The 24,341-nt window shown below is 48.4% G+C and overlaps 2 protein-coding genes across 2 annotated transcripts; both read right to left on the reverse strand.

The window, feature by feature from the left end:
* Positions 1–437: 437 nt before the first annotated feature.
* Positions 438–15,731, reverse strand: tmem245 (transmembrane protein 245). Its single transcript, XM_084472361.1, has 17 exons — positions 14,266–15,731; positions 13,397–13,514; positions 12,883–12,978; positions 12,362–12,466; positions 11,867–12,079; positions 10,824–10,993; positions 8,647–8,751; positions 8,283–8,365; positions 7,680–7,770; positions 7,465–7,563; positions 7,038–7,172; positions 6,803–6,925; positions 6,116–6,261; positions 5,889–5,989; positions 5,320–5,494; positions 3,675–3,884; positions 438–1,862 (listed from the first exon to the last, which is right to left on the reverse strand). Exons 1-17 carry the CDS (start codon positions 14,863–14,865, stop codon positions 1,814–1,816), a joined length of 2,619 nt encoding a protein of 872 aa, XP_084328487.1. The 5' UTR covers positions 14,866–15,731; the 3' UTR covers positions 438–1,813.
* A 328-nt stretch (positions 15,732–16,059) lies between these two features.
* frrs1l (ferric-chelate reductase 1-like) lies at positions 16,060–20,795 on the reverse strand (the record flags this gene model as incomplete). The annotated part of the gene is given in 8 exon segments (XM_084471489.1): positions 16,060–16,232; positions 17,802–18,048; positions 18,510–18,648; positions 19,511–19,595; positions 20,325–20,654; positions 20,657–20,702; positions 20,706–20,747; positions 20,751–20,795. Coding segments are annotated over 8 exon segments (1,107 nt in total).
* Between the last annotated feature and the right edge of the window lie 3,546 nt (positions 20,796–24,341).

Consider the following 24,341-nt stretch of genomic DNA (forward strand, 5'->3'; position numbering starts at 1 on the left):
AAAGTGAAAAGGTTTACAGAATAAAACCAAGCTGTATCTTTTTGTGTGGTATTAAAAAAGAATGTGTAAATAGACGGACACTGTGACAGCGGTCAAATAGATTTTATTTTGTATCTACACTAAACCACCTCACTGTGTCCATTTTCAACACTTAAGCTAAATGGAGCAAAATGGCAAAGCTGATCTGAGCAGTGGACGTGCCCTTGGCTGTCAGCCATTGGCCCTTATTGCGTCTATTTGAAAACACTTCAACCTTAACCATCCTTCACACACTGTTCTACTAAAAAGGATGACATTCATGAACGCTGATGTACCTGGTAATCGAGGTCAAATAACCTGTGAAAAACAATGTGGCCTGCCAGTGGTAAACGCATTGAGCACTTAGGACGGATCAGAGGAATGAATCAGACCACGCTGCACTCAGAGGCAAGACAGGGAGATCAACAAGGGAAAGCTTTATTTCATTCAAAATAACTTTAGGAAAAGAAAATGGAGCCCCGTTGGTCAAATGGTAATGTTTATTAGATCTGTGCACGTATAAAGACAGCACAGCAATTTTCTACCACACATTAACATCACATTAGTGGAACGAGTCGCCCAACGACTGTGAACGTGGGAAGCCAACACAGTAGGCATTCATGAAAATGTATGTGCATCACATACTAATGAGTCACAAGTTATTCATTAAAGCTCCAAATTATGTAAACAGTTCCTTAATATTCAGTCAAAAAAAAAAAACGTCTCATTCAACTGTTGGTGATAACTCCCAGTGAAGTGAATTTGGGGGTTTTCTTAGAAATACTGGAAGATGGTTTTCACATTAGTGTCTGCCATCATATTTATAATTCACCTGTCCTAATTCTTAATATAACCGTGACATGGGCTTTATCCTCATGGGGAGACTGATATAAATGAGCAGAAAAGTGCTTGTAGAAGGAGTCAGCCAAGCTATAATCTTAGCAACACAACGCTACATGTTCAAACAGAGACAGAGCCCTTGCTGAGCTATTCTGTGTGTATGGATACCTTTGTGTCTACAAACACGTTAAGACAAAACAAACACAGGCAGCAAAATTAATCCTATGACAGAACTGAGTATTTTCTACTTTCTGCCTTTGTAAAAATTCACTCAATCAAAACGAATATCGCAGTGTGCTACTTGTGTCATGTACAGCAAAAGTAGCAGATATCTATTTTTTGTTAAATAGGGTCAGCAGTACGGACATTAAAACAGAACTACAAACAAAAGGGTACAAAGACCCTGGTCCAGGGGGTATGTGGAAAAGATGAAGCCGTTGAACCAATACCAAAGTAAAACGTAAAAAAACGACTTATTCTCTATAAATATATATAAACGTTGCTTCAGGATGAAGAGTTCGAGCCAAACAACTTGTAATACAAATCCTGCTTGATCCGGCTGGACGCCAAGAGAGCGAGGTAGGGGACAGAGGGGCGGCACACACAGGACCACACAGCCGCCTCCTCACACCAGATATTGAACATCAAATTATCTCTAATTAAGTTGGCGTTCCCAATCAAATTATGGGCGACACATTTTCTCATAGAATTTGGCCATTTGTCAGAATAAGAACATTAACATAGGCACTGTGTTGTCCGAGATTTGGATTATTCCATTATTAACAATAGCAAGCTTGTAGTAAATGGTCTCCAAAAGCCGGCCTGCTCTCTAGAACCTTGTTTTCATCACGTGCGTCCTCTGGCCAGAGAAGTTGCCGTCATGGAGAAGCGATCGTTCCGACTCTTGGTGAGGGCCGGCCCTGCAGGGTGAAGACTGGAGGACAGCGTGAGACCTTCACTCACGGGCCTTCTTCAGCACGGAGGGAGTGGAGTCTAGGAACACCCTGTACCAGACACGCAGGAAAACACATGTAACACAATCCACCACAAAGATTCATCTTAAAGGACAATTCCGGTATTTAGCACATTGAGCCCTCTTTCTGGGTTGTCTAGGATGAAATGGAGTGGTTGACACCGACATTTTGACTATTGGTCCTGTCTCTGTATTTGGCTCATTTAGAATCACCCCTGACTGCTTCAGAATGGCTGGCGACGGGCATTAACAAACCTGTCCTTAAAACAACACTAAACTTTCTTTTTCAGGAATGTGCAACTCACCGAGTGGTTAGTGGTGTTCGTTGATGTTCCAAATCAAGTATCGTAGCGAAATACAGTTTCTGTCGTGTTTTATTTGGCATTTTGTAAATCCATTGATTTCTGTTGGGAGACTCATTGCTCGTTGACCGGAAACGGAAAGGGGAGCTGTTTACGTTTGGTTGTAGTCTTTTCGTTCGGTTCTAGCCCTACTGTTGAGACGGAGAACCGAGTGAAAAGACTACAACCAAACGTAAACAGCCCCCTTTCCATTTCCGGTTCCGGTCCGGTTTCAGTTTCAATGGATTTACAAAATGACAAATAAAACATGACAGAAACTGTATTTTGCTACGATACTTGATTTGGAACATCAACAAACACCACTACCTACTCGGTGAGTTGCACATTTCTGAAAACAAACGTTTAGGGGTGTTTTAAGGACAGGTTTGTGAATGCCCGTCGCCAGCCATTCTGAAGCAGGCAGGGGCGATTCTACATGAGCCAAATACAGAGACAGGACCAATAGTCTAAATTTCGGTGTCACCTCTATTTCATCCTAGACAAACCAGAAATGGGGCTCAATGTGCTCAATACCAGAATTGTCCTTTAATACTATCATATATATACAATTATATTCCCTTGAGGTCAAAGACGCTCCTTAAATCAAACATTATTTATAGAACTGCTCACTCTATAGAAGAGACAATAAAATAGAAGGTGCTGAACAAGGTAACAACAAATCAGGAACAAGGAAAAAGTTGTGTATGTGCAGGTGTGTGCGTGTGCGTGTTCAGGTGTGTGCGTGTTCAGGTGTGTGCGTGTGCAGGTGTGTGCGTGTGCGTGTTCAGGTGTGTGCGTGTGCAGGTGTGTGTGTGTGTGTGTAGGCCTGTCGCGATAAGCAATAAATCAAGTAATTGCACTATCCATTTAAATGAGATGATAATTTTTCCGTCCGCGACAAATCAGCTTTTTTTAAATTAAAATTTTTCTCGTGTCTCTACGCAACAGCTGCCGTGTGGGAGCACTTCGGGTTCAAACCGAATGACCGCGGTGAACCACTTAACCTGTGCAAGCTGGTATATCGCATTTGTTGTAAAACGGTAGAAACCAAACGTGCCAATACAACAAACATGCATCTGCACCTAAAGCATAATCATCCCATGCAGTTTTATAATAATACAAAAAATAATACAACAGATCATGGGACGTCTCCGTCTTCAGTCCACAATCACTGGGGCGTTTAGTCGACAACAAAGTACAAACAGGACAGTTCAAATGGTGCGCACTCACTGACAGTTGTAGTTCGCTTCATGTAGTTTTATTTCAATTTTATTTATTGTTTTTGTTAGTTTTGTTTATTTATTTTGGATATTTAAAATGTCTGCCAGTTCCAGTGTTAACTATTCTTCAGAGATAACAGTTTATTGATCTTTGAAAGGTTGTACTTGAAAATGGTCTCAAAACGGCAATATTAAATCGCTTATCGCAATAATTTCTGGGACGATTTATCGGCCGGCAACAGCGTGTTGTGGTGACAGGCCTAGGCGTGCGTCTGACCGTACCTGCCAGGCCCGAGCGGCCAGGAGGGCTGCACGGGGGAGGGCTGCACGGGGGTGGGCTGGGTGGAGCTGGGGCTGGTCAGCATAGCGCTGTAGATGTTGGCCGCCACCACCAGGATGCACAGCAGGATGGGCCCGATGATGGCCCCCTCCAGGCCCAGGTAGTAGGCCCCGCCGGCCACCGCCAGGCCCGTCAGGTAGGGGTGCCCGCCCCTGGAGGGGAGGAGGAGACCAGTGAAGGCACGCCACCGACAGCAGGACAGCGCGTAGCGGCGGTTCGGCGCTTTGACTCCCCGCTGAAGGGCCGTGGGTTTGATCCCCGGTGCCTGCGGCCGTCCTCTCGGGACCCTTCAGTAAGACCCTCTACCTGCGCCTCAACTCACAGTCGCTCACTTTGGACAGGAGTGGCTGTAGTAGGAACTACAACAAGGCAAACATGTCTCATAACATGTCTTATAACATGTGTTATAATGTGTGTTATATGAATAGGAATATTTTGAGGCTAAGATACAAAACACACATGAAAATTTTTTTTTTTTTTTACATCCAGTTTCCCTCTAATATTAGTACAGTAGGTAAGCGGCCTGGGGTTGTTGGAGGAATATAGAAGGGTTACAAACACACAGGCGGCCGAGTGGAGCCCGAGACAGAAGCTCACAGAACCAGATAAGCTGATAGGAAGTACAGGCTGCCAAGCTCCCTGGCTGGCTTTGTCTTTGTCAGCACCAAACACCGTCTGTTTGGAGAGACGGGGCTTCACAGGGGCTGCAGGAACTCAACCGGAGCCAGGGACCACTGGCCGCCGGCCAGGGAGCAGCCAGGCTCCTGAGGTCCACCACTCTCCCAGTCCCACTGGTCCACCACTCTCCCAGTCCCACTGGTCCACCACTCTCCCAGTCCCACTGGTCCACCACTCTCCCAGTCCCACTGGTCCACCACTCTCCCAGTCCCACTGGTCCACCACTCTCCCAGTCCCACTGGTCCACCACTCTCCCAGTCCCACTGGTCCACCACTCTCCCAGTCCCACTGGTCCACCACTCTCCCAGTCCCACTGGTCCACCACTCTCCCAGTCCCACTGGTCCACCACTCTCCCAGTCCCACTGGTCCACCACTCTCCCAGTCCCACTGGTCCACCACTCTCCCAGTCCCACTGATCCACCACTCTCCCAGTCCCACTGGTCCACCACTCTCCCAGTCCCACTGGTCCACCACTCTCCCAGTCCCACTGGTCCACCACTCTCCCAGTCCCACTGGTCCACCACTCTCCCAGTCCCACTGGTCCACCACTCTCCCAGTCCCACTGGTCCACCACTCTCCCAGTCCCACTGGTCCACCACTCTCCCAGTCCCACTGGTCCACCACTCTCCCAGTCCCACTGGTCCACCACTCTACCAGTCCCACTGGTCCACCACTCTCCCAGTCCCACTGGGCTCCAACACTCTCACTACGGCCCCCACTGTCTCTCCTGCCCACTGTCTCTCCTGCCCACTGTCTCTCCTGCCCACTGTCTCTCCTGCCCACTGTCTCTCCTGCCCACTACGGCCCCCACTGTCTCTCCTGCTCACACATTGGCAGACATAAGGTGACGCACAACAACAACAACAAACACACACACACGCACACACAGTGATCCGACTGCACCTCACCCCGAGATGTCTGAGTAGATGGCCGTGTCCACGAAGTAGGTGGGCAGCAGGTGGCAGACGAGCAGCAGCAGGGCCTTCACGCCCTCCCCCTGGGCCAGCCACAGGTCACACACGGCCGGCAGCGCCGCCCAGTACGTCCCCAGGAAGGGCACCGCACCCAGGATGGCAGCCAGAGCTACACCAGGAGGCCCAGGACAGAGACAGGGAGACAGGGAGACAGAGAGACAGAGAGAGAGACAGGGAGAGACAGGGAGACAGGGAGAGAGAGAGAGAGAGAGAGAGACACGGAGACAGGGAGAGACAGGGGGACAGAGAGACAGGGAGAGAGAGAGACAGGGAGAGACAGGGAGACAGAGAGACAGGGAGACAGAGAGACAGAGAGACAGAGAGACGGAGAGACGGAGAGACGGAGAGACGGAGAGACGGGGAGACAGAGAGACAGAGAGAGAGGGAGACACAGAAAAAGAGAGGGGGAGGATGCAGCACAGATACGGTTACCGTTACTTCGATGGGGAAAGGCACAATGAGCCGTGTACCGCAATGAACGCAAAGGAAGCCAGCGCACCCACCGGAGGGGATGAAGACGATGTTGATGCCGAATATGGTGTGCGTGAGCCAGGTGTAGAGGCCGTAGAAGGCAGCCATTTTCAGAGAGGCGTCAAACACGCCTCTAAACATAAGACACACACACAGACACACGGGTCAGGCACCTTTCACCACCACCACCACCACCACCACCACCCCCACCCCCCCCCCCCCCACACCCATCAGGCTCCGGCGGGCCGCGGCGGCTCACCTGATGGCCTCCTCCACGGACTGGCCGATGATGTTGGAGGAGGGCCCGGGCTGGGACAGGGGCGTGAGGTTGATGATCCACTTGACGGGCTTGTAGTACTCCCCGCTGGAGCTCAGCAGGTAGAACAGGGTGGTAAGGAAGATCACCTGCACACGAGCACACAGCGGGACACGTTCAGCCATCACCGCCATCACCGGCCGCGCTGGTTCCAACCTGAAGAAGAGTCATTCACTCCTGCTTCACCTGAAGAAGAGTCATTCACTCCCGCTGCTTTCGTTAGGTCTACTCTGCACACAAGATCACCTTCTAAGGGCTCCTACATGAGACTCTCGGGGTGTGGTGCGGTCGCGTTCACATCTCAAGCGAACCACACCAGGGTTTGTTTGGAACCGCTCTCGAGTTTGATGGTTTGTAATCACACCAGCCCACACCCACCGGGGATTTTTTTGGTTTAGTTCGAAGCAAACAAGGCAGGTGTGAATACGCCCTCAATGAACTCCCCGAGGTCCCCTTTGTCTGTTGAAGGGCAGAGCGTTCAGGGATCTCTCAAGAAGTCTTCCAACGACCTGAGAACCAAGGAAGCCCTTGGAGAAAGGCAGTGTGAAGCACTAGACCTGAGCGTCGTCTGGTTACATTACTACATCACAGCGGCCTACAACAGGACGATCAGGGGCAGCAGAACCTCACCAGGCTCAGCACAAAGTTGAGCAGTGCCGTGCCGCTGTGGAACAGAACGGTCAGCAGCGTGGTGGTGGTGGAGATGAGGAGGCCCACGTTGCGACTCATCACCACCCACAGGGACTCCAGGATCTGTCAGGGAGAGAAGCGTCAGCGGGCAGGCCCTCATCCTGAAGGCTAGGGCCCCGTGGGGGGGGGGCCCCGTGTGAGGGCGGGGGGGTGGCGGGCTGTGTGGCAGACGCACCGACAGCAGGGTCTCGATGTTCTCCTGGGCGAAGGAGGCCACGTCCTTCCAGTCCAGGATGTCCGTCCCCAGCCAGCTGTTCTGCCTCTGGGCGGACGCCTTGTGGCCGCGCCCGCGCCCCGACTGGGTCACGTTCTGGAGCACAAGGACGCTGCTTTAGGGCGCGTCAGTGGACATGGAACATGCAGACCGTCTATTTTGGTGCCACAAAAATAACTCTTGGGTGTTTTCAAAGAGAAGGATTATTACGTATTATTTTATTACAACCACTACAACACATTTGTTAAATTATGTTTGATCAACTGTTTCACCTATTTACGGAAGAACAATACAAAATACAAAAAAATAAAGTTTGAAGAAGTCTTAGTTTCATGGGAGCCGTTTGAGTTCCACGTAAATGCAGTGTGATCGGACACCGTCCAGTTACCTTAACAAACCAGGAATGGTACAGGCGGTCCCAGAGCTCCAGGACCTGCTTCTCGATGACGTCTGTGTGGTTCACCTTGTCTCCCAGCATCTTGTGAAGCTGACCAGGACGAACCACACCCCAGCACAACAAGAGACACGACACATGATCACTGCGTTTCTTCCTCTCTTGCAACCCTGTCCCTTTTCCTACGGTGCGTCGGGTCAAACCCTCACCTTCTGCGTGATCCACTCCCTCCCGTGCTGGTAGACGTTGGTGGCTGCCGAGTTCAGGACCTTCTGCACCACGCAGGCCTCCGGCAGCCAGCTGGGGCGGGCCACCGGGTCACCAGGAGGCAGCAGGAGGGAACAAGGGTAGAGAGCACAGGGGGGGGAAGGTTCACCAGGGGGTCCGCTAAAGGAGCTGCGACTCCATCAGTGCTACCTCCACTCACGGTGCGGGGGCTCCGATGGGAGACCCCCCCCCAAAGCGCTGAGGTATATAACGACCGTGGTCAACGAGCGATCATTTAGGAGTGAGCGGTGGTGGGCTGACACTAGTGTTGGTCGTGGGGAAGTGAAGCCCGCCGGTTGTATTTCTGGGACGGCGCCCCCCTGCCGTGCATTATGAGGGCAGAGTTTCCCAGGCGAGGGAAAGAGTGGACGGACACACAGTGGACGCAACGCTGAAGGCTCCGGGGGAGGGGGGGGGACTCACAGGGAACAACATGGAGACAAAAGGGAGAGGGAGAGGACATTGGAGCCAGTGTTTAGACAAACTAGGGAGACAGAGGCTGAGGGGGAGAGGGGGAGAGGGGACCCCCCTCTGAGAGCTCATACTTGGCCCACTCGGGGTGGTTGGACACGGTCTCGTTGATGAGGTTGCTGGTGACGTCGATGATGTGCGCGCTCTCGTGGTGGACCTGAAACGAGCAAGAGAGAACCAAAGCTGTTGGAGCGCATTACGCCACTGACCTTGAAATGGATCTCCCCTGAATCTGTGGCTTGGCGCGACCTCAGAGCCCTGAGGTCGCCACGTGTTGGGATCTACTGCAGCCACGTCGTTAGCAACGTATCATAACACTTTCCCTACTGTTACCCGTATTACCCCTGAGACAAAAACACAGCTCAGTGCGTTCTCCCGTCCTTAAACTCCGTAAACTACTACAGCAAACATGAAGAGACAGGACACCTAGAGACGTACCATGGCGGTGAGGAGCAGCGCCATCAGCAGCGTTCCTGTCACCAGGAGGAAGATGATGAAGATGCTGATGATTTTATCCAGGGAACGTTCCAACCACACGATCATCTGGACAGAGGGGAGGGAGACGGAGACAAGAGAAAGGTAGGAGTTATTATTAGTAGAGACCAAATACATCAAGAGATTGGACCCATGGAGAAACCGGTTGTTTTGAGGCTCTGATTGGGGGCCTGGCCCCGAGGCCATGCTGCCGTCTTGGACCCTGAGGAGGAGGCTCACTGAATGGACCAGAGGTCAGTCTATAAGCATGGCACACACATACACCAACACACGTGACTGCATTGATGCATGTGCATGTTTGCTTGCTTGATAATGTATGTGTGGCTCTAAAAGGAAAGACTAGTTGAATGTATTTATATTTATATTTTTAGAAATGTATATTCTGGGTCTTAAAATGGAATCCAGGTTTCCCATTGCTCCAACCTTCATGAACGAGCCAACATAAAGCCTAGTATAGCAGTACAGCAGCATATGTTTAATGCCTGCGTGTTCTGTTTTGAAGTTGGTGTTAAGCTTTAGTTCTTGACGTCAGTTTAAGTGATAGTGATAAGTATTCCACTATCTGCATTAGAGATGTTAAATCCTACCCCATGTGTTCACTTGAACTTTGGGAAGGACGACCTATTGAGTGAACGTTCACTTCATCTTCCCTCCCCAACACTAACAATCTGCCCCTTCCCTAGCAGAAGGTATTCATCCACAGCAGCCCCTGACAGTGGTTCCCCTATACGTCCACACGTTAACCACACCCTGGGTCAGATTAGAACATTTTAAAGTGACCCCTACATAGTAAGGGGCATTCATTCAGTTGTATATCAAGATGTGAAAACATCCCTTTCAGCACGAGGGGAAACACTGCCCACCCCACCATATCTACTACCCCGCACAACTGTGCTTGGCTCTGTTCACAACAACCAATCAACCATGCAGCTCACACACTCTGAAGCCGCCCAGCCAATCATCTCAAGCTAGGGGAGGGGCTTAAGGACCCGATGAGCTCCCATGGCCCCTGCCTTGGCTTTAACGACACAACTAAAGCAAGAAGCATGGTGGGGGGCAGGGAGGGGGGAGGGGGGGGGGGGGGGGGGGGTGTCAGTGGAGGGGCGAGAAGGACAGGAAGCCTGGATGAGAGGGTGACGACAGTGGATGGTAGAGAGTGAGGCCAGCTGCTAACGGTGTGCTCATATGTACACGCACACACACACACACACACTTCCCCTCACCACACTTCTCCCTTTCTACTCGTGAACTCCCCCGTCATTACCTTCTCGTTAAGCCATTGCCAGAGCTTGGGGAAGAGACAGAGAGACACGAGGGTTATTATCCGAGTTGTTTTGCGTGGGTCAGACATCCCGAAGAAGATGCGAGGCACAAACCTCTGTCTGGGAGCAGGCAGTACAAGAGGAAGGAAGACACAGACAGGAGCAGGCAGGGGTCCATGCTGGATTGGCAAAACAATTGATCCTCGTTTTTATATCTGGAGGATGTGTCCCAATGAGGTCATTGCGTCATTGTGTGGTCCTCGCTGTGGTCTGAAGTACAGCGTTCACTGTGCAGCAGACAGCCCAGTTCTAGTAACCAACCACAGCCCCTGTTTGTCGAGTCGGTCTGTGTAGGTGTGTGTAATACTATGCTTGGATTCGATGTGTTGTTGCATGCTGTGTCGTGGAGCTGGCAGAGTCACCTCAAGAAAATGAAAACATTTGAAGCCTATTTTTCTTCAGTCTATGTTTAAAACATTGTGGAGGCAGAGAAAAGTGTAGTATTGGAGAAAAAAAGTCTGCTAGCTGCAAAGAGAGTTGTGTGTGTGACTGTGTGTGTGTGGTCTAAGTAAGTGTGATACAGTGAGTGTGTGTAAGAGAGAGTGAGTGAGTGTGTGAAAGAAAACTATCAACCTCCATGGTCTGTGGCCTGTTGTTAAAGCTAGCAAAGCTAGCTTGTGTTATACGTTTGGACTTCTTTAATCACAGCTCTGGTCCGTCAAGCAACGTACAAAATGTTGTTTAACATACATTGAGGACTGGTTTCTTTGTATATATTGTATATATATTTTTTATTGTTATCCAAGAGGATTACAGACAGGACCCTGAACCAACAGACCGCTACCCTGAACCAATTACCTTGGTGTCACTGCGGAGCAGAAACTGAGCCAGCCCTTTGATTGGTCCAGGCAGAAGGGCCTCCTGTCGCTCAAGTGCAAACTGCTCAAGCACCGCCCACCAGGAAGCCAGCCTGCGCTCAGCGAAGCCCTTCAGGCCAAAGCGAAGCACCAGCTTCTTTATCACCCACACTAGAACAGAAACACATGGCCTCATTAAAGCCTCATTTCTACTCCTGCATAAAGTGCTGTACGTCGGTTACGGAGAGCCCTCTACGTCGCCGGAGAGCCTGTCGGAGAACCTCTCCGTCGTCTCCGGCTGCATGAAGTATTTTTGAAGTGTCCGTCACTCCGTCAAACGACAACGGAGACGGCAAGGGCTGCGATTGGTCCTCTAAAAACAACATTTCCGGAATTACTTTTCTGGTTTGACTACTATCACAACATAAACACTGGCAGCGCCTGCAGCACTTGCATTGCGTATCCGGCGCCACGACGGAGAACTATGAGGGCTCGAGGGGTCTCCGTGGTTACGCAGTTGGATAGCACATTACGCAGTTGTAGAAGTGTAACCAGCACTTAACAGTGTGTGTGTGGGGGTCTGTGTGGGTCTGTGTGTGTGCGTGTGTGTGTCTGTGGGTGCATGTGAGTGTGCGTGGGGGGGTCTGTGTGTGTGTGTGCATGTGAGTGTGTGTGTGTGTGGGGTCTGTTTTGTGGGTCTGTGTGTGGGTCTGTGTGTGTGTGTGTGTGTGGGGTCTGTATGTGGGTCTGTGTGTGTGTGTGTGTGTGTGTGGGGGGGGGGGGGGGGGGGGTCTGTGTGTGGGTCTGTGTGTGTGGGGTCTGTGTGTGGGTCTGTGTGTGGGTCTGTGTGTGTGTGTGTGTGTGTGTGTGTGTGTGTGTGTGTGTGTGTGTGTGTGTGTGTGGGGTCTGTGTGTGGGTCTGTGTGTGTGTGTGTGTGTGTGTGTGTGTGTGTGTGGGGTCTGTGTGTGTGTGTGTGTGTGTGTGTGTGTGTGTGTGTGTGTGTGTGTGTGTGTGTGTGTGTGTGTGTGTGTGTGTGTGTGTTACCAGCCACAGGGATGGGGAGGAGCTGCAGGATCCACAGGTTGAGCCAGACCTGGACCAGCACGAAGGCCCAGACCAGCAGCACAAAGTAGATATCGCTGGCTCTCTGAGAGCGCTTCACCTTGGGGAAGAGGGAGCTGGGGACCGAGCGGGAGGCACCGGGGAACCCGGGGGTACTGTGAATAGGACCGGGGCCCACGGAGTCCACACCAGAGTCTGGGGGGGGAGCGCAGGACCAAACCATGAGCAGGAAGGAACGACGTCAGCATGGAATGAGAATGGTATTCATCCATGGAATTAGAAATATCCAAATGGGTTTGTCTTGGGAAGTAAAGACAAATGATTATAAACAGTTGTTTATAATAGTATGTGTTATAGAGGGTAACTAAACAGTCAAGTTGTCCACGATCAAATATACAAGTAAACCAACAGGTGGGGTGAAAGAAGGAATGAAAACAAGAGATACGACTAGCCAACTATGAGGGCCAGAGGGCCGACCTGTGGCTGGGTCGCCCGTCTGGGGCGTCATGCGGAGGTTGGAGCAGGAGATGGCCATGTAGATGGTGTTGGCAGCGAACGACAACACCTGCCCAGACAACTCTCCTGAGGACAAAGAAATAGCTCAGTCAGCTTAGGCCTGCAGGACAAAAGGAGACAACATGGATGTCAAATGTTTGCAGTGCGTGTTTGTATTTGGCTGTACGGTTGGATTCCTATTCAGCATGCATGCATGACCCTCGGCCCAAGGCGGTTACAGGCCTCTCCTACTGAGCTGACAAGAACTACATTAGTAGTTCTCACTACGATGTGAAAGAGCTTTTTACAAAGGGGACACAGCTGGCCAGATCAAGAATTCCTGCCAGTGATGACTCATCAATGGTCTTCATCAGTCTTCATCATATCTCCACTAAATGTATGCATGTTAGCATGGGTTGGGCTGTGTGTGTGTGTGTGTGTGTGTGTGTGTGTGTGTGTGTGTGTGTGTGTGTGTGTGTGTGTGTGTGTGTGTGTGTGCTCACCTTTACCAGGGGCTGGTGGCTTCTCCTGCGAACCCACAACCAGCAGTATGACTACGACCACAAATATGGGGACTCGCCATGAGCCGGTGAGAGACACTACAGAGTGGAAGGAAATGGTTTGCGGCTCAGTAAAAAAACAAATACGTGGTTGGCCTTGCTCTTTCTTTCTCACTCTCTCTCCCGCTCGTCTTGACATTCAAAAATCTCTCAGTCACTTTTGACATTTCCGACCCTAAGTTTAACCATGTACACTGCTGCTATAAATACTGAGGTCTGCATTTCCTGATGCAAGTGAGTGTGTGGGTGTGTCTGTTTAAAGATCTCGGTTTTCATCAGGCGCAAGCTTGCTCCTAATGTCGAGCCTTAAGTTGGTTAGTCTCTGAGACTGTAAGGGTGTGATGCTCCTCATATCAAAATGACTTGACCTTGGCTTCAATAGACGCTGGTTTTTCATCTACGCTTCACCAAAACAGGTTCTCCCTCCACTCCAAAAATCAGCCTCACTCCTGCTCACCGAGGTAGAAAAGGAGGACAGCCCAGACAGGTACAGACACGGCCCGCAGGTAGCGCTCCGTGCTAGGGCTCCACTTGAAGGCTACCGCCAACATGTAACCCCCCACCACCGTGCACACCTGAGGGGGAGAGAGAGAGAGAGAGAGAGAGAGAGAGAGAGGCAGTCATGTCAGTGAGTGAGGGGAGAAGAGAGAGGTGATAATAGTGTAATAGTGCCACATAGATTATGCCTTTCTAACTACTAACATTATTTGATTAAAAGACGTCTGAATACTGTAGAAAGATTGTTTACGTGCTCTGCTGAAGCCCCCTGCCCTACATTCAAAAGAGCAGTTATAACACTTTAATACTGCTCTGTTAGGCAAATACACCCTTAGTTTGGAATCGGCTCCATTTAATGAACGAGGTTTAACCCCAACACACAAAGACATCGTAATTGAATACAGCATCATACTCTATTTATAGGGAGAGGCTCTGATCTATTGCCGTCTTTAAAGGGGCCGGCCTTCTAAAAAATGAATACTGTATTTCTGGAAGTATGACGGTGCTTGAGAGCATCTCAAACCACGCGATAGACTACATTGTGAAATACTAAATCATACATACTGACGTTGCTGGAAAACCGCTCAGTTATCTAATCATGCCAGAGAAGCTTGCAGCCTTGCATAACCAATCATGGGGTATGTTTAAAGCGTGGTCGCCTCATCCACCCTGTAGTGTACTGCATCCTATGAATCCAAGTCTCTGTTGTTGTTACCAGTACGGGGGGCGTGCCCACCCCTGACTATCCCCAACACTCACCCCTGATTATCCCCAAAACTCACCCCTGTCTCTCCCCAACACTCACCCCTGACTCTCCCCGACACTCACCCACACGGAGTGGAAGCAGTCCAGCGCGCTCCCGATTACTGTGCAAACGTGCCCGATGATCACCTCCATGCCGATAACTCTCCAGAACAGGTAGAAGAAGTAGATCAGCGGGGCCCCCGCCCCGATCACCAGCAGCACGGTGAGCCGCTCGAGCACCAGTTTCCCTAGAGCATCGACCCCCCGGTTGACACACCACACGGGGACCAGCAGCGTACCGACCACGATGGGCGTCCCGGTGTCCTGGAGGCCGCTCAGCCACGACCGGCCGAGGCGGGCCAGGGAGTGCTTGAAGGGGTGGAGGAAGGTGCCGCACAGCACGGCCCACAGCAGCGGCCGGAGGAAGGCTTCCAGAATAAAGTAAACTAGGACAGTGGCTCCGCAACAGCTAGCCACGAAGATCATAGCCCCCGTGTTGTAGAAGGCCTGCTTGATGTTCTTGTCGAATTTAAGGGACGACGGCTGGGAGAGTAGTTGGCTCATCATGCCGACGGCTGGCTGGACGCTCTCGGAGAAGGAGACGAAGTAAGGCCGGGTTTTCGGAGGACTCGCTGGGGGAGAGACAGCAGCTGTCTCCTGCCCCGTATCCTCCTCATCTGCCATCTTCTCCGGTTTCGCCCCGTCTCCCCGTCGCCCGCTCCGAGCAGCGGTCCAACCGGGAACAACTTGTGACGTACGACCGCCGGGGAAACAACACGGGGGGTCGCAGGGCACGATGGGTAATGTAGTTTATTGTTTTACATGGAAATGAGAAAGTTTCAAACTGTGTGTAGCTCGTTTTATAAACATTTTTATTAGGATTAAAGTTAGAGAAAACGCACTTGGCACGAAAGACATTGACATAAAAACTTGAATTGACGGTTGATGTCGCGGTACCAACAGGAAGCCTCTTCACAAAATAGTTCAGCGGGTTTAATACTTTTAATGAGGCCTTCTTTGGAACAACATCTGCCTACCTGCTACACCGACAACTAGTATGTTTTAGCAGTGTAGTTCATGGTCATTAAGTGTTATTGCTTCAATAAGCAGCTTGCTTTACATGTTAGCATCTTGCATTCAAACGTATACATGCACACAGTGTACACAGACAACGTATAAGTCTGCCCTCAAACCAAGCACACACACACACACACACACACACACACACACACACACACACTTCCATCATGAAAACAACAAAGAAACAAATAGATAGCCAATTTGCTAATTATTTAAATAAAAAGGAAACATGTTTGTTCCTGTGCAGAATGATGTTGTTGGAAACAAGTCGCGTACTGTAGAGATTGATGTTATGCTGTGACGTTTGTGCTTCTGAACGTCAGGCTGGGATGTGCACTCGTGTCTGTAAATATTTATTTCAGACCAGGTATAATAAAGATGAATAAAAGGTTACGCCCATCTCCTCATGTACTCTGACGTGATCCTCCATTGCATGCAGTATTTCTCACCCTAGTTCTCATGGACACATATGCAGCACTTATATTCCTCTATGTAACACTTAAAATACAAACGTCTGATCTGTTTAAAACTATAAGACTACTATAGTAGCCTTTTTGCACATAGTGTGCTCTCAAAATATCACTGCTCTAGCAAAGATCCACAGTATACATTTGGTATAGTGATTACAGAAGGGACCGTGTTAACTCTAATGCTGTGTCAGCTGTGCTTGTGAAGCATGTTCTCTTCTTATGTCGTGGCACTGTGAATAATTGGCAAATAGTTGTATTGCTTTCCTCCTCACCCCTGCTGTTTTCTACTCTTCTATTTAAGCTGTTTTCGGCCTTCTCCCGTAGCCGGCTAGGGAGTGCCCATCAGAAGGTAGAAGGTGAGGGCGACGATGAGCAGGAGGCAGAAGGGGGAGTTGAAGGTCTGGTAGGCTGTGGAGGGCATGAAGAGGTCCTCGTACTTATAGATGCTGACCATGCGCTCGCTGACCGGCGGGGCGTCGATGTCATGCCTGGTGATGGAACCTGTGGTCACAAGTAGGAGGATCTTTTTTTTATTTTTATAAAATGATTGGTTTGGTTGGAATAAAATAAAATCAGGTTGAAGACAATACAGAGTTGAGTCAGATGTGGAGGGAGAGGGGCCCTTACGGGACACCGATGTATTTGTAAAATGTATCTCTAAAGATCAACGCAGGGTAGACTGGCCAGTGTAAGAACTCACTTAACAAATACCCCTTCAAAAGGTTCATACACTCACACAAGTTTCTCTTTGCTAGAATATATAATGAATAGTGATGAATCAGGAAACAAAGCGCTTTTGTTTTCTGGCCCAGGCCACCAGAAGTTCTGCTCGCAGGACTTTGAGTTCTGAGATCAGGGGCCTCATTTATAAAGGTCTCTGCGCACGAAAATGTTGCAGAAACAGCGATGAAATGTGCGTACGCATCTTTCACCGCCAACGTCGTGATTTATAGAAAAATTCCTTGCGGAAAAAAGTGCGCAGTTCTACACATCCTTTCACCCTGGAGTAAAGGTCCCGCAAAGTTTTTCAAACAGTGATCTCCGGAGACGACAACAGGAAGTCGGTGGCGGTAATGCACCATATCGGTTTGCAATCCGCCAATAACGCCAAAAGAAGAACACGCTACCTCCCGACATAGACATCTGATATAAGATGTCTATGCCTCCCGATACCCAACGCACATTGCGCACCACATACTATGACTTCGGATTTATTTATTCATTTTATAAAAAGCACCCATTATGAAATATGAATTAAGGCAATATTATGTTCAACACACTACAACCCTTTCAAATCACAATCCTCGGCCAGACCAACTGTATCACTTAAGTTGTATTCATTTTCCTGATATATATGTAGGCCTACATTAAATTAGCCTATATAACATAGTAATAAATTATCATATTGGCACAAGGCCAATAAATAATGCTCCTGTTGGCCTCTTCTAATGGGCTAAAATATGGCAGCTTTGGAATTGCTCGAGAATTTAGCGAGGGGTATGAGACGCAAGCGCGTGTAATGCATGCATGTGTTCCCGTGTAATGATAGGTCAGCAAAGGCTCCTTATATACTAGGAATATTCATTGATTAATTAGCATTGACCTTATAAGGACTATTATGGGACGCACTTGGGAGGAGCATGGCGCTCGTGCACGCACGCCAAATTCAACGCAAGTTGGTATTTATAACGAGAAGAGTGCGTACAGGTGTGCGCCGCACGGTTTTATAAATCTGAATATTTTTGTGCGTACGCACATTCTGAGGTTTGGGTGTACGCAATGTTTTAGGGAGGGTTTTACGCAGAGTTTTATAAATGAGGCCCCAGGTGTGGTGGAGGAGGAGGAGAAGGGTTCTGTGCTCTGTTTTCAAACCCCTCATCCCTACCTGCTCCTTAACGACTCACCATTTATCTATACCTGCATCAAAAAAGATGGATCCTGTAAACAGACGTATACCCAAATAAAGACGTACCGCTAAAAATGAGAAAAATAAAGTCAGTTATTTTGGACCAAAGCATCCTCACGGACTCATGGAGGGGTGGATGATCCAGAGGGACGGAGTGAGCCTACCCTGTATGGCCGGCCCCCAGGCGAAGAGGTAGTACCAGGAGAGGTGCAGGTCCACCAGCGTCTCCTCCCGCGGGACGTACAGCGGGCGCTTGAAGCGGCAGGTCACCCGGTTGCTCTCGAACACGCCCTCCTCGTCGCGGGCCGGGTTCCTCTTGATCTCCTTGGCCCACTGGCCCACGTTGTAGAAGTGATGGATGCGCACGCGCCCGTTGTCGTCATGGACACAGCCCATGACGTCATCTCCACCCTGTGGGGGGGAGGGGGGGGGGGGGGGGTATTTAAATGATATGAGAAAAGGTCCCAGAAAGGACCAACACACCAGGTATCGTGTATCGTGTGACGCTGAGCTCTGCGCCAAAGACCTCCAGCTCATTGTGGTAGGTGGTTTCTGTAAGCTGGTGGACCTCTAACCTTCTACTATGTACATTCATCATGAACTCCTATATGTATTCTGTATGGATGTGTTGTACAAATTACTACAATTATTAAAATGTAAGCTATGGATCTTAAATAGCTAATTATATGTTCAGATGCCTTACATATACTAATATGTGATTTATCATATTGTATCAAATATGATATTAGCAAATGTGGAATACCCTTCATTTTAAAACAATGCTATTTAAACAATTGCTGTAAAGGCCCAGAACCCTAGAACCGCATCTTCACCAGAGAGAGTCCCTGGGTAACACACACACACACACACACCATCTTTTTATCGGAGGAGAAGCCCACAGCGACCCAGCCGTCGGTGTCCGCGCTCATCTCGTACTCCACGTCGGTGCCGATGCGCCGGTAGCTCAGGAAGTAGTCGCACGTCTCTGCATCGCAGCCAGGCTTCCCGTACCTGCAGGGAGGAAGAGATCTTTAAAGATGGTATTGGTGACTTATAGGGGTCAATATGGGTGACTTATAGGGGTCAATATGGGTGACCTTTAGGGGTCAATATGGGTGACCTTTAGGGGTCAATATGGGTGACTTATAGGGGTCAATATGGGTGACCTTTAGGGGTCAATATGGGTGACCTTTAGGGGTCAATATGGGTGACTTATAGGGGTCAATATGGGTGACTTATAGGGGTCAATATGGGTGACATATAGGGGTCAATATGGGTGACTTATAGGAGTCAATATGGGTGACCTTTAGGGGTCAATATGGTTGACACCATGGAAACCGTAATGGTTGCTAAAGTTTAGAAAGTGTCAGTTTAAAAAAATGTGATCCTTGATCCTCCCTCATTCATCTCTTTTTATTTATTATTAAAAGAAGATAAAACAGAAATATATGTTATGTAAGTTAAACTATCTACTGCAAACCAATGTCAAGTCCTAGTGTTGGATTTCCAACTCACTATAACGGCCATTACAGAAAGAGGAAGCCATATAAATGATCTGGGTTAGAGGGACAGTGACATGTAGCTCTCTAACCTGTTACAGCCCTTGGTCAGAGGGACAGTAACATGTAGCTCTCTAACCTGTTACAGCCCTTGGTTAGAGGGACAGTGACATGTAGCTCTCTAACCTGTTACAGCCCTTGGTTAGAGGGACAGTAACATGTAGCTCTCTAACCTGTTACAGCCCTTGGTTAGAGGGACAGTAACATGTAGCTCTCTAACCTGTTACAGCCCTTGGTTAGAGGGACAGTAACATGTAGCTCTCTAACCTGTTACAGCCCTTGGTTAGAGGGACAGTGACATGTAGCTCTCTAACCTGATACAGCCCTTGGTTACTCCACAGTCATGAACTTTGATCCTGGCAAAGGGATCCACTGGCGGGGCGGTGGGGAAAGGATAGCCTGCAATAAACACATAAAGACAAGTGTCTTTAGTTAGTTGGTGGAACAAAAACACACAACAGCATCATTTCACAAGCATGTTTACAAGATTTAAAGGATATACAGGTAATTGTGCATATATGGGGGGAGAGGGAGAGAGAGAGGGGAGAGAGAGAGAGAGAGAGAGAGAGAGAGAGAGAGAGAGAGAGAGAGAGAGAGAGAGAGAGAGAGAGAGAGAGACTGGAGAAAGGCCAGAGGGAGAGCAGGACAAATTGTGTGTTTATGTTAATGAGTATCTCTTTAAGGTTATTCAGACGACCCAGAGAGAGAGAGAGAGAGAGAGAGAGAGAGAGAGAGAGAGAGAGAGAGAGAGAGAGAGAGAGAGAGAGAGATAGAGAGAGAGAGAGAGAGAGAGAGAGAGAGAGAGAGTGTGTGTGTGTGTGTGTGTGTGTGTGTGTGTGTGTACAGAAAGAGGCTGGAGAAAAGCCAGTGACCAGTGGGGGAGCTGGCCTGGGTGCTGAAAGAGCCAATATGTGTGACAGCATCAGTCCCTACAGAACAAGCAGCATTATTTGAGTTATATTGTGAGTGTATTAGTTACACTGTATTCGTTACATTAGTTACACTAACAGTAATATCATGTGTCAGCAAAACCCAGCGACTACAACGACTTTGGCTACTATGACACTCCTATGCATTCCTGTGCAGTTGTTCTTCTAGTCTAGCTACAATCAGATCGTAGGATATTACCGTCGTCTGACAGATGCCTCGATTCGAGGAACTCGGAGGCGAAAGTCCCGTACGAGTCCTTGTGGTGCTCCTTGTGGCCCGGCTCTCCGTGGTCTCCGTGGCCGCCTCGAAGCGCTCCCTCGTCGGTCGGGCTCGGCGCAACTCCCCGCCACACGGTGTGGCTCACTAGCATCCATAACTGGACCAAATGCTGCATTGAAATCATTGCCAACAGCGGCAGTAGCTTGTTTATGTAAAATGCGAAAAAAGCCTCATTGTTAATGGAAGCCTGGTTCTTACGGTGTCTTCGTACGCACCGATCGCATTTTAAACGCTTGTTGTTTTCTTTGTCGCGGTTGATCCGCAGGATACCCCCCCTGTGAGGTTCACGACGACTGGCTAAATGAGCACATAGATTAGATAGATTAGTAATCGTATAGCTATCTATTCGGCAACACGCTTAATCCTCGTGGGAAACTGATCCCAGGGCATCAACAGCTCACCCGGTCACATCTCAGTCCATTTTTCGGGTTGTATGAATGATGATGATGATGGTCGGGAGCGACCCCCTCATCTCTGGATCCAGTCAATCAGGGCGCTGTCCAATAGGGAGACGCAACGTGGGCTCATAATGAGCGCTCTGATATTGCCTTCTGCCTCATTTGATGGAAGATTCGCTCAAACAGCAAGTTCAAAATCCATGTGTAACCTATATAATCTATTCTATTAATATTTCATATATTATAGATCATTACAGTAGTCACAGTAGTCAGGGACATTCTCCTCCTAAAATAAAATAAAAGACTAGCCACGAAATGCGATATAGGCTTTTATCCTATACGTTATAACAAAATTGAAGATAAAGAGAAAAAACATGATATGATATAATGCAGGCATGTCAAAGTCCGACCCGCGGGCCAATTTTGGCACGGGGTTAGATTGTATATGGCCCGCAGCTTCCTTACGAAAATGTATTATTTATGTAGGCGCAATAGACCTCTGAAGAATAAGAAAAATCATGAATATTAATTAGGGGATAGCCGGAGATTATCCAATGAAGTTGGTTTAAATCAGGATGAACTAGAGTGGTTGACACCGAAATTGTCGCTTAGTTCTAGCCCTACTGTTGGCGACTGTGTTTTTCGTAGGCGGAATCCGGAAGAAGTCCCGCCTCAAGCGCTAGGATTGGACAGGCAGCCTGTCAGGCAAACTCGCATGCTGACTCCTAACCCTAACCCTAACCCTAACCCTACCCCTAACCGTAACCCTACCCCTAACCCTAACCCTAACCCTATCAGAGAAATGCATCTGACTAACGTTAGTTTAATAGATATTACAATTTAAGTTACCTACCCTGTGGTCATGTCACAGATTTTAGCCTTTTTGGATTGGATCAGGGATTTAAACCAACGTGATTGGATAATCTCCAGCTATCCCCTCATTAATATCAGAGAATGTCTAATATGAAGAGAACTGGCACTCTCTGGTGACTTCCGGTTTCTGAACTGACATCTCTGTCCATGCGAGGGCGCTCGCCAGTGAGTGCAGAATGAATGGGAGTCGACATGGTTTCACCCTCAAATTCCACTTTTCTCTCCTTTTCTATCTTCTTTTCTTTCCTTTATAGGGCAGAGGAAGATGTTATTTCTTGCTATCCTGTATCAAAATACATAAAGCATTCGGTGAAGGGCAAATCTGGTGTAAACTGACCCATAGCCCTGTCTTAGAGATCCCCATGTGCTGTCCATAGAAAAAGGGATGACAAAATTTGCCACAACACAGGCAAAGTTATGGACCAGTATACTATACCTGTGGCAATTTCATGAAATCCTTTCCTGGCAGCTGGTGTGAGTTTCCGTTCTTTGTGGGTGTCAACCATTAAGTTCACCTCATCCTCCTACAGTGTCACATCAAATGGGACAAAACATTTTTTTTAATTATAGCATACAGCATATGAGAATTAAAACGGCAATAATAGACTGTGTAACAATTTCATACATTGTTGGTTCTTCTTGTGTCCCCTTTCGACTTCAACTTGATTCTATTGTTTGCTGCGTCGATGAGCCTCCGGCAATAGTAGGCCTCTAGTCTGGTGGTAATAAAAGCCATCAGCTGGGTTCTGTTGTAGGCCTTCAGCCTATAGAGGACCTGTAGCAGGTGTTGACGGTCAGACTTTGGTACCACATTGTGTGCATCCCGCAGCCGCCTCCACATCGCCTGCAAAATGTGAAAAACACAGAGGATGGGTGTTGTCTGTGGATAAGACTTGCTGAGGGCCTGTCGTAATGGGCAGTCCTCCAATGGCTGAGTGGGTCAAAATCAGGAACACCCTGCAATTAGTTCTGTTGCAATTCCCAGAAGAGTCCACAAAGACCATCTCTGCACTCTCAGGGACCATTGAATGGACTTGAGGGGACTGCATAAAACAATGATGACGTTCTTGGAATCTGCAGACATCTTCCCGCACTCTGCCCCTTCCTTTGTGTTGTATGCATCAAGTGATGCCTGTAGGCTGGTGAGCATGGGGTCCCCGGATAACTCCCCGTACGACCTCTTGAAAATGTTGTAATAAAGCCTGAAATTACAATTATACACAGGATTTAGTACATTATATCACGTACATTACCAACATTATCACAGAATTTTTCACTTGATAATAGTGATCACATTCTTAAAATGTTCCAATTGTATGTTTTACTATTACTTACCTAAAACAGAAACTTAGATCTGGACAAATAGAGCGACTTTTTAGACACTTTTCTTATGATGGAAGTATAATCATACATTTCTAAGTCACACTACTGGCATCCTACCAATGTTAAAAGTGCAAAGTACACCTTTGCATACCAAACCGACCCACACCCGCCGATGGAAACGCGCCATTACATTGGAGTTTCCGCTGCCAAAAGTTTGCCAGGGTCTCAAAATAAGTGCACTGAGCCGCTCCTATTTTCTGTACTCCTCCATTGGGGTACCAGGCGGTCTGAAAGGGTGCTGAAAAGGTGGAGCTACACACGTCATCCGTTAATTGGTCGTTAGAATTGTCAATTCTGTGCGACAGGGGGATAAAATCCAACAAGCACAGTACCCACAAGCTTCTTTGACGTCCTCCATTGTTGCTCTTTGTTTAATGTGTTCCGTTCTTACTTTTCATTGCATTTATTAGTAGGCTACACTGTGTTGGGCTGCTATGATGTCACAATGCTTACGTAGCTGCCGCAGCTATCGCCATCCGGCTTAAACCCCGTCCTACCATAAGAGTAGTGTCTGTATTGTTTAGCGTGACCGAGCTGTCCTGCTCCGAGACGCACCAAGCAGCAATGAGCCGAGCTCGGTGGAATCGAGGCATAAGCAGTCACGCCTTGGGCACCCAAATGGTTAGAAGCGGCCCTGAACCTACCTCAGTTCATTTCTTTTCTCATAATATGTACGTGCACAGTTGTACCAATGACAGATTTTAACAAATATATATTTCTTGATTACATTTAAATTAGGCAAACCCCGCAAGATTTTTTTAATGGAGATTCAGATTTAAACCAATATATTTAATTTAGCGCCTTCGACCACCACACCACTTTCTCCGTTAAGACTCGTAAACATTATTCATGGGCGGGTATTATCTAGTTCATAGCCAATAGAACAGCGAATAGCGCGCGTCCTAGCGATTGACCTGTTCCACGGTTTTCTATTTGCTACATGTAATATGACGTAGCATTACAAACAAGAATTCCAAGCGAGAATTGCAGCTACTTACTTATTTTAACTTTACGCTGGTGACTACCATACATCATTCACCGTTGCGATGTCCAGTTGTGTCTCCTCTGACGTCATAGAGACGGTATCCTCTATGACGTAGCAGGTATGAGCTGCAACTACATGCGTCTCAGAGCCCGTGCTCAGTGTTTCTGAACACTTGGCTGGAGGTTCTTTGAAAGCGTGTATTTACTAGCGAGAATTGCAACAAACATTCAGTATAGGTTGCACGGTAAGCCAATGTGATTATTGATTTCACTTAGAAAAGAGACTAGTGTGCACAGC

This window comes from Micromesistius poutassou (assembly GCF_964030765.1).
Source record: "Micromesistius poutassou genome assembly, chromosome: 8".
NCBI lineage: Eukaryota > Metazoa > Chordata > Actinopteri > Gadiformes > Gadidae > Micromesistius > Micromesistius poutassou.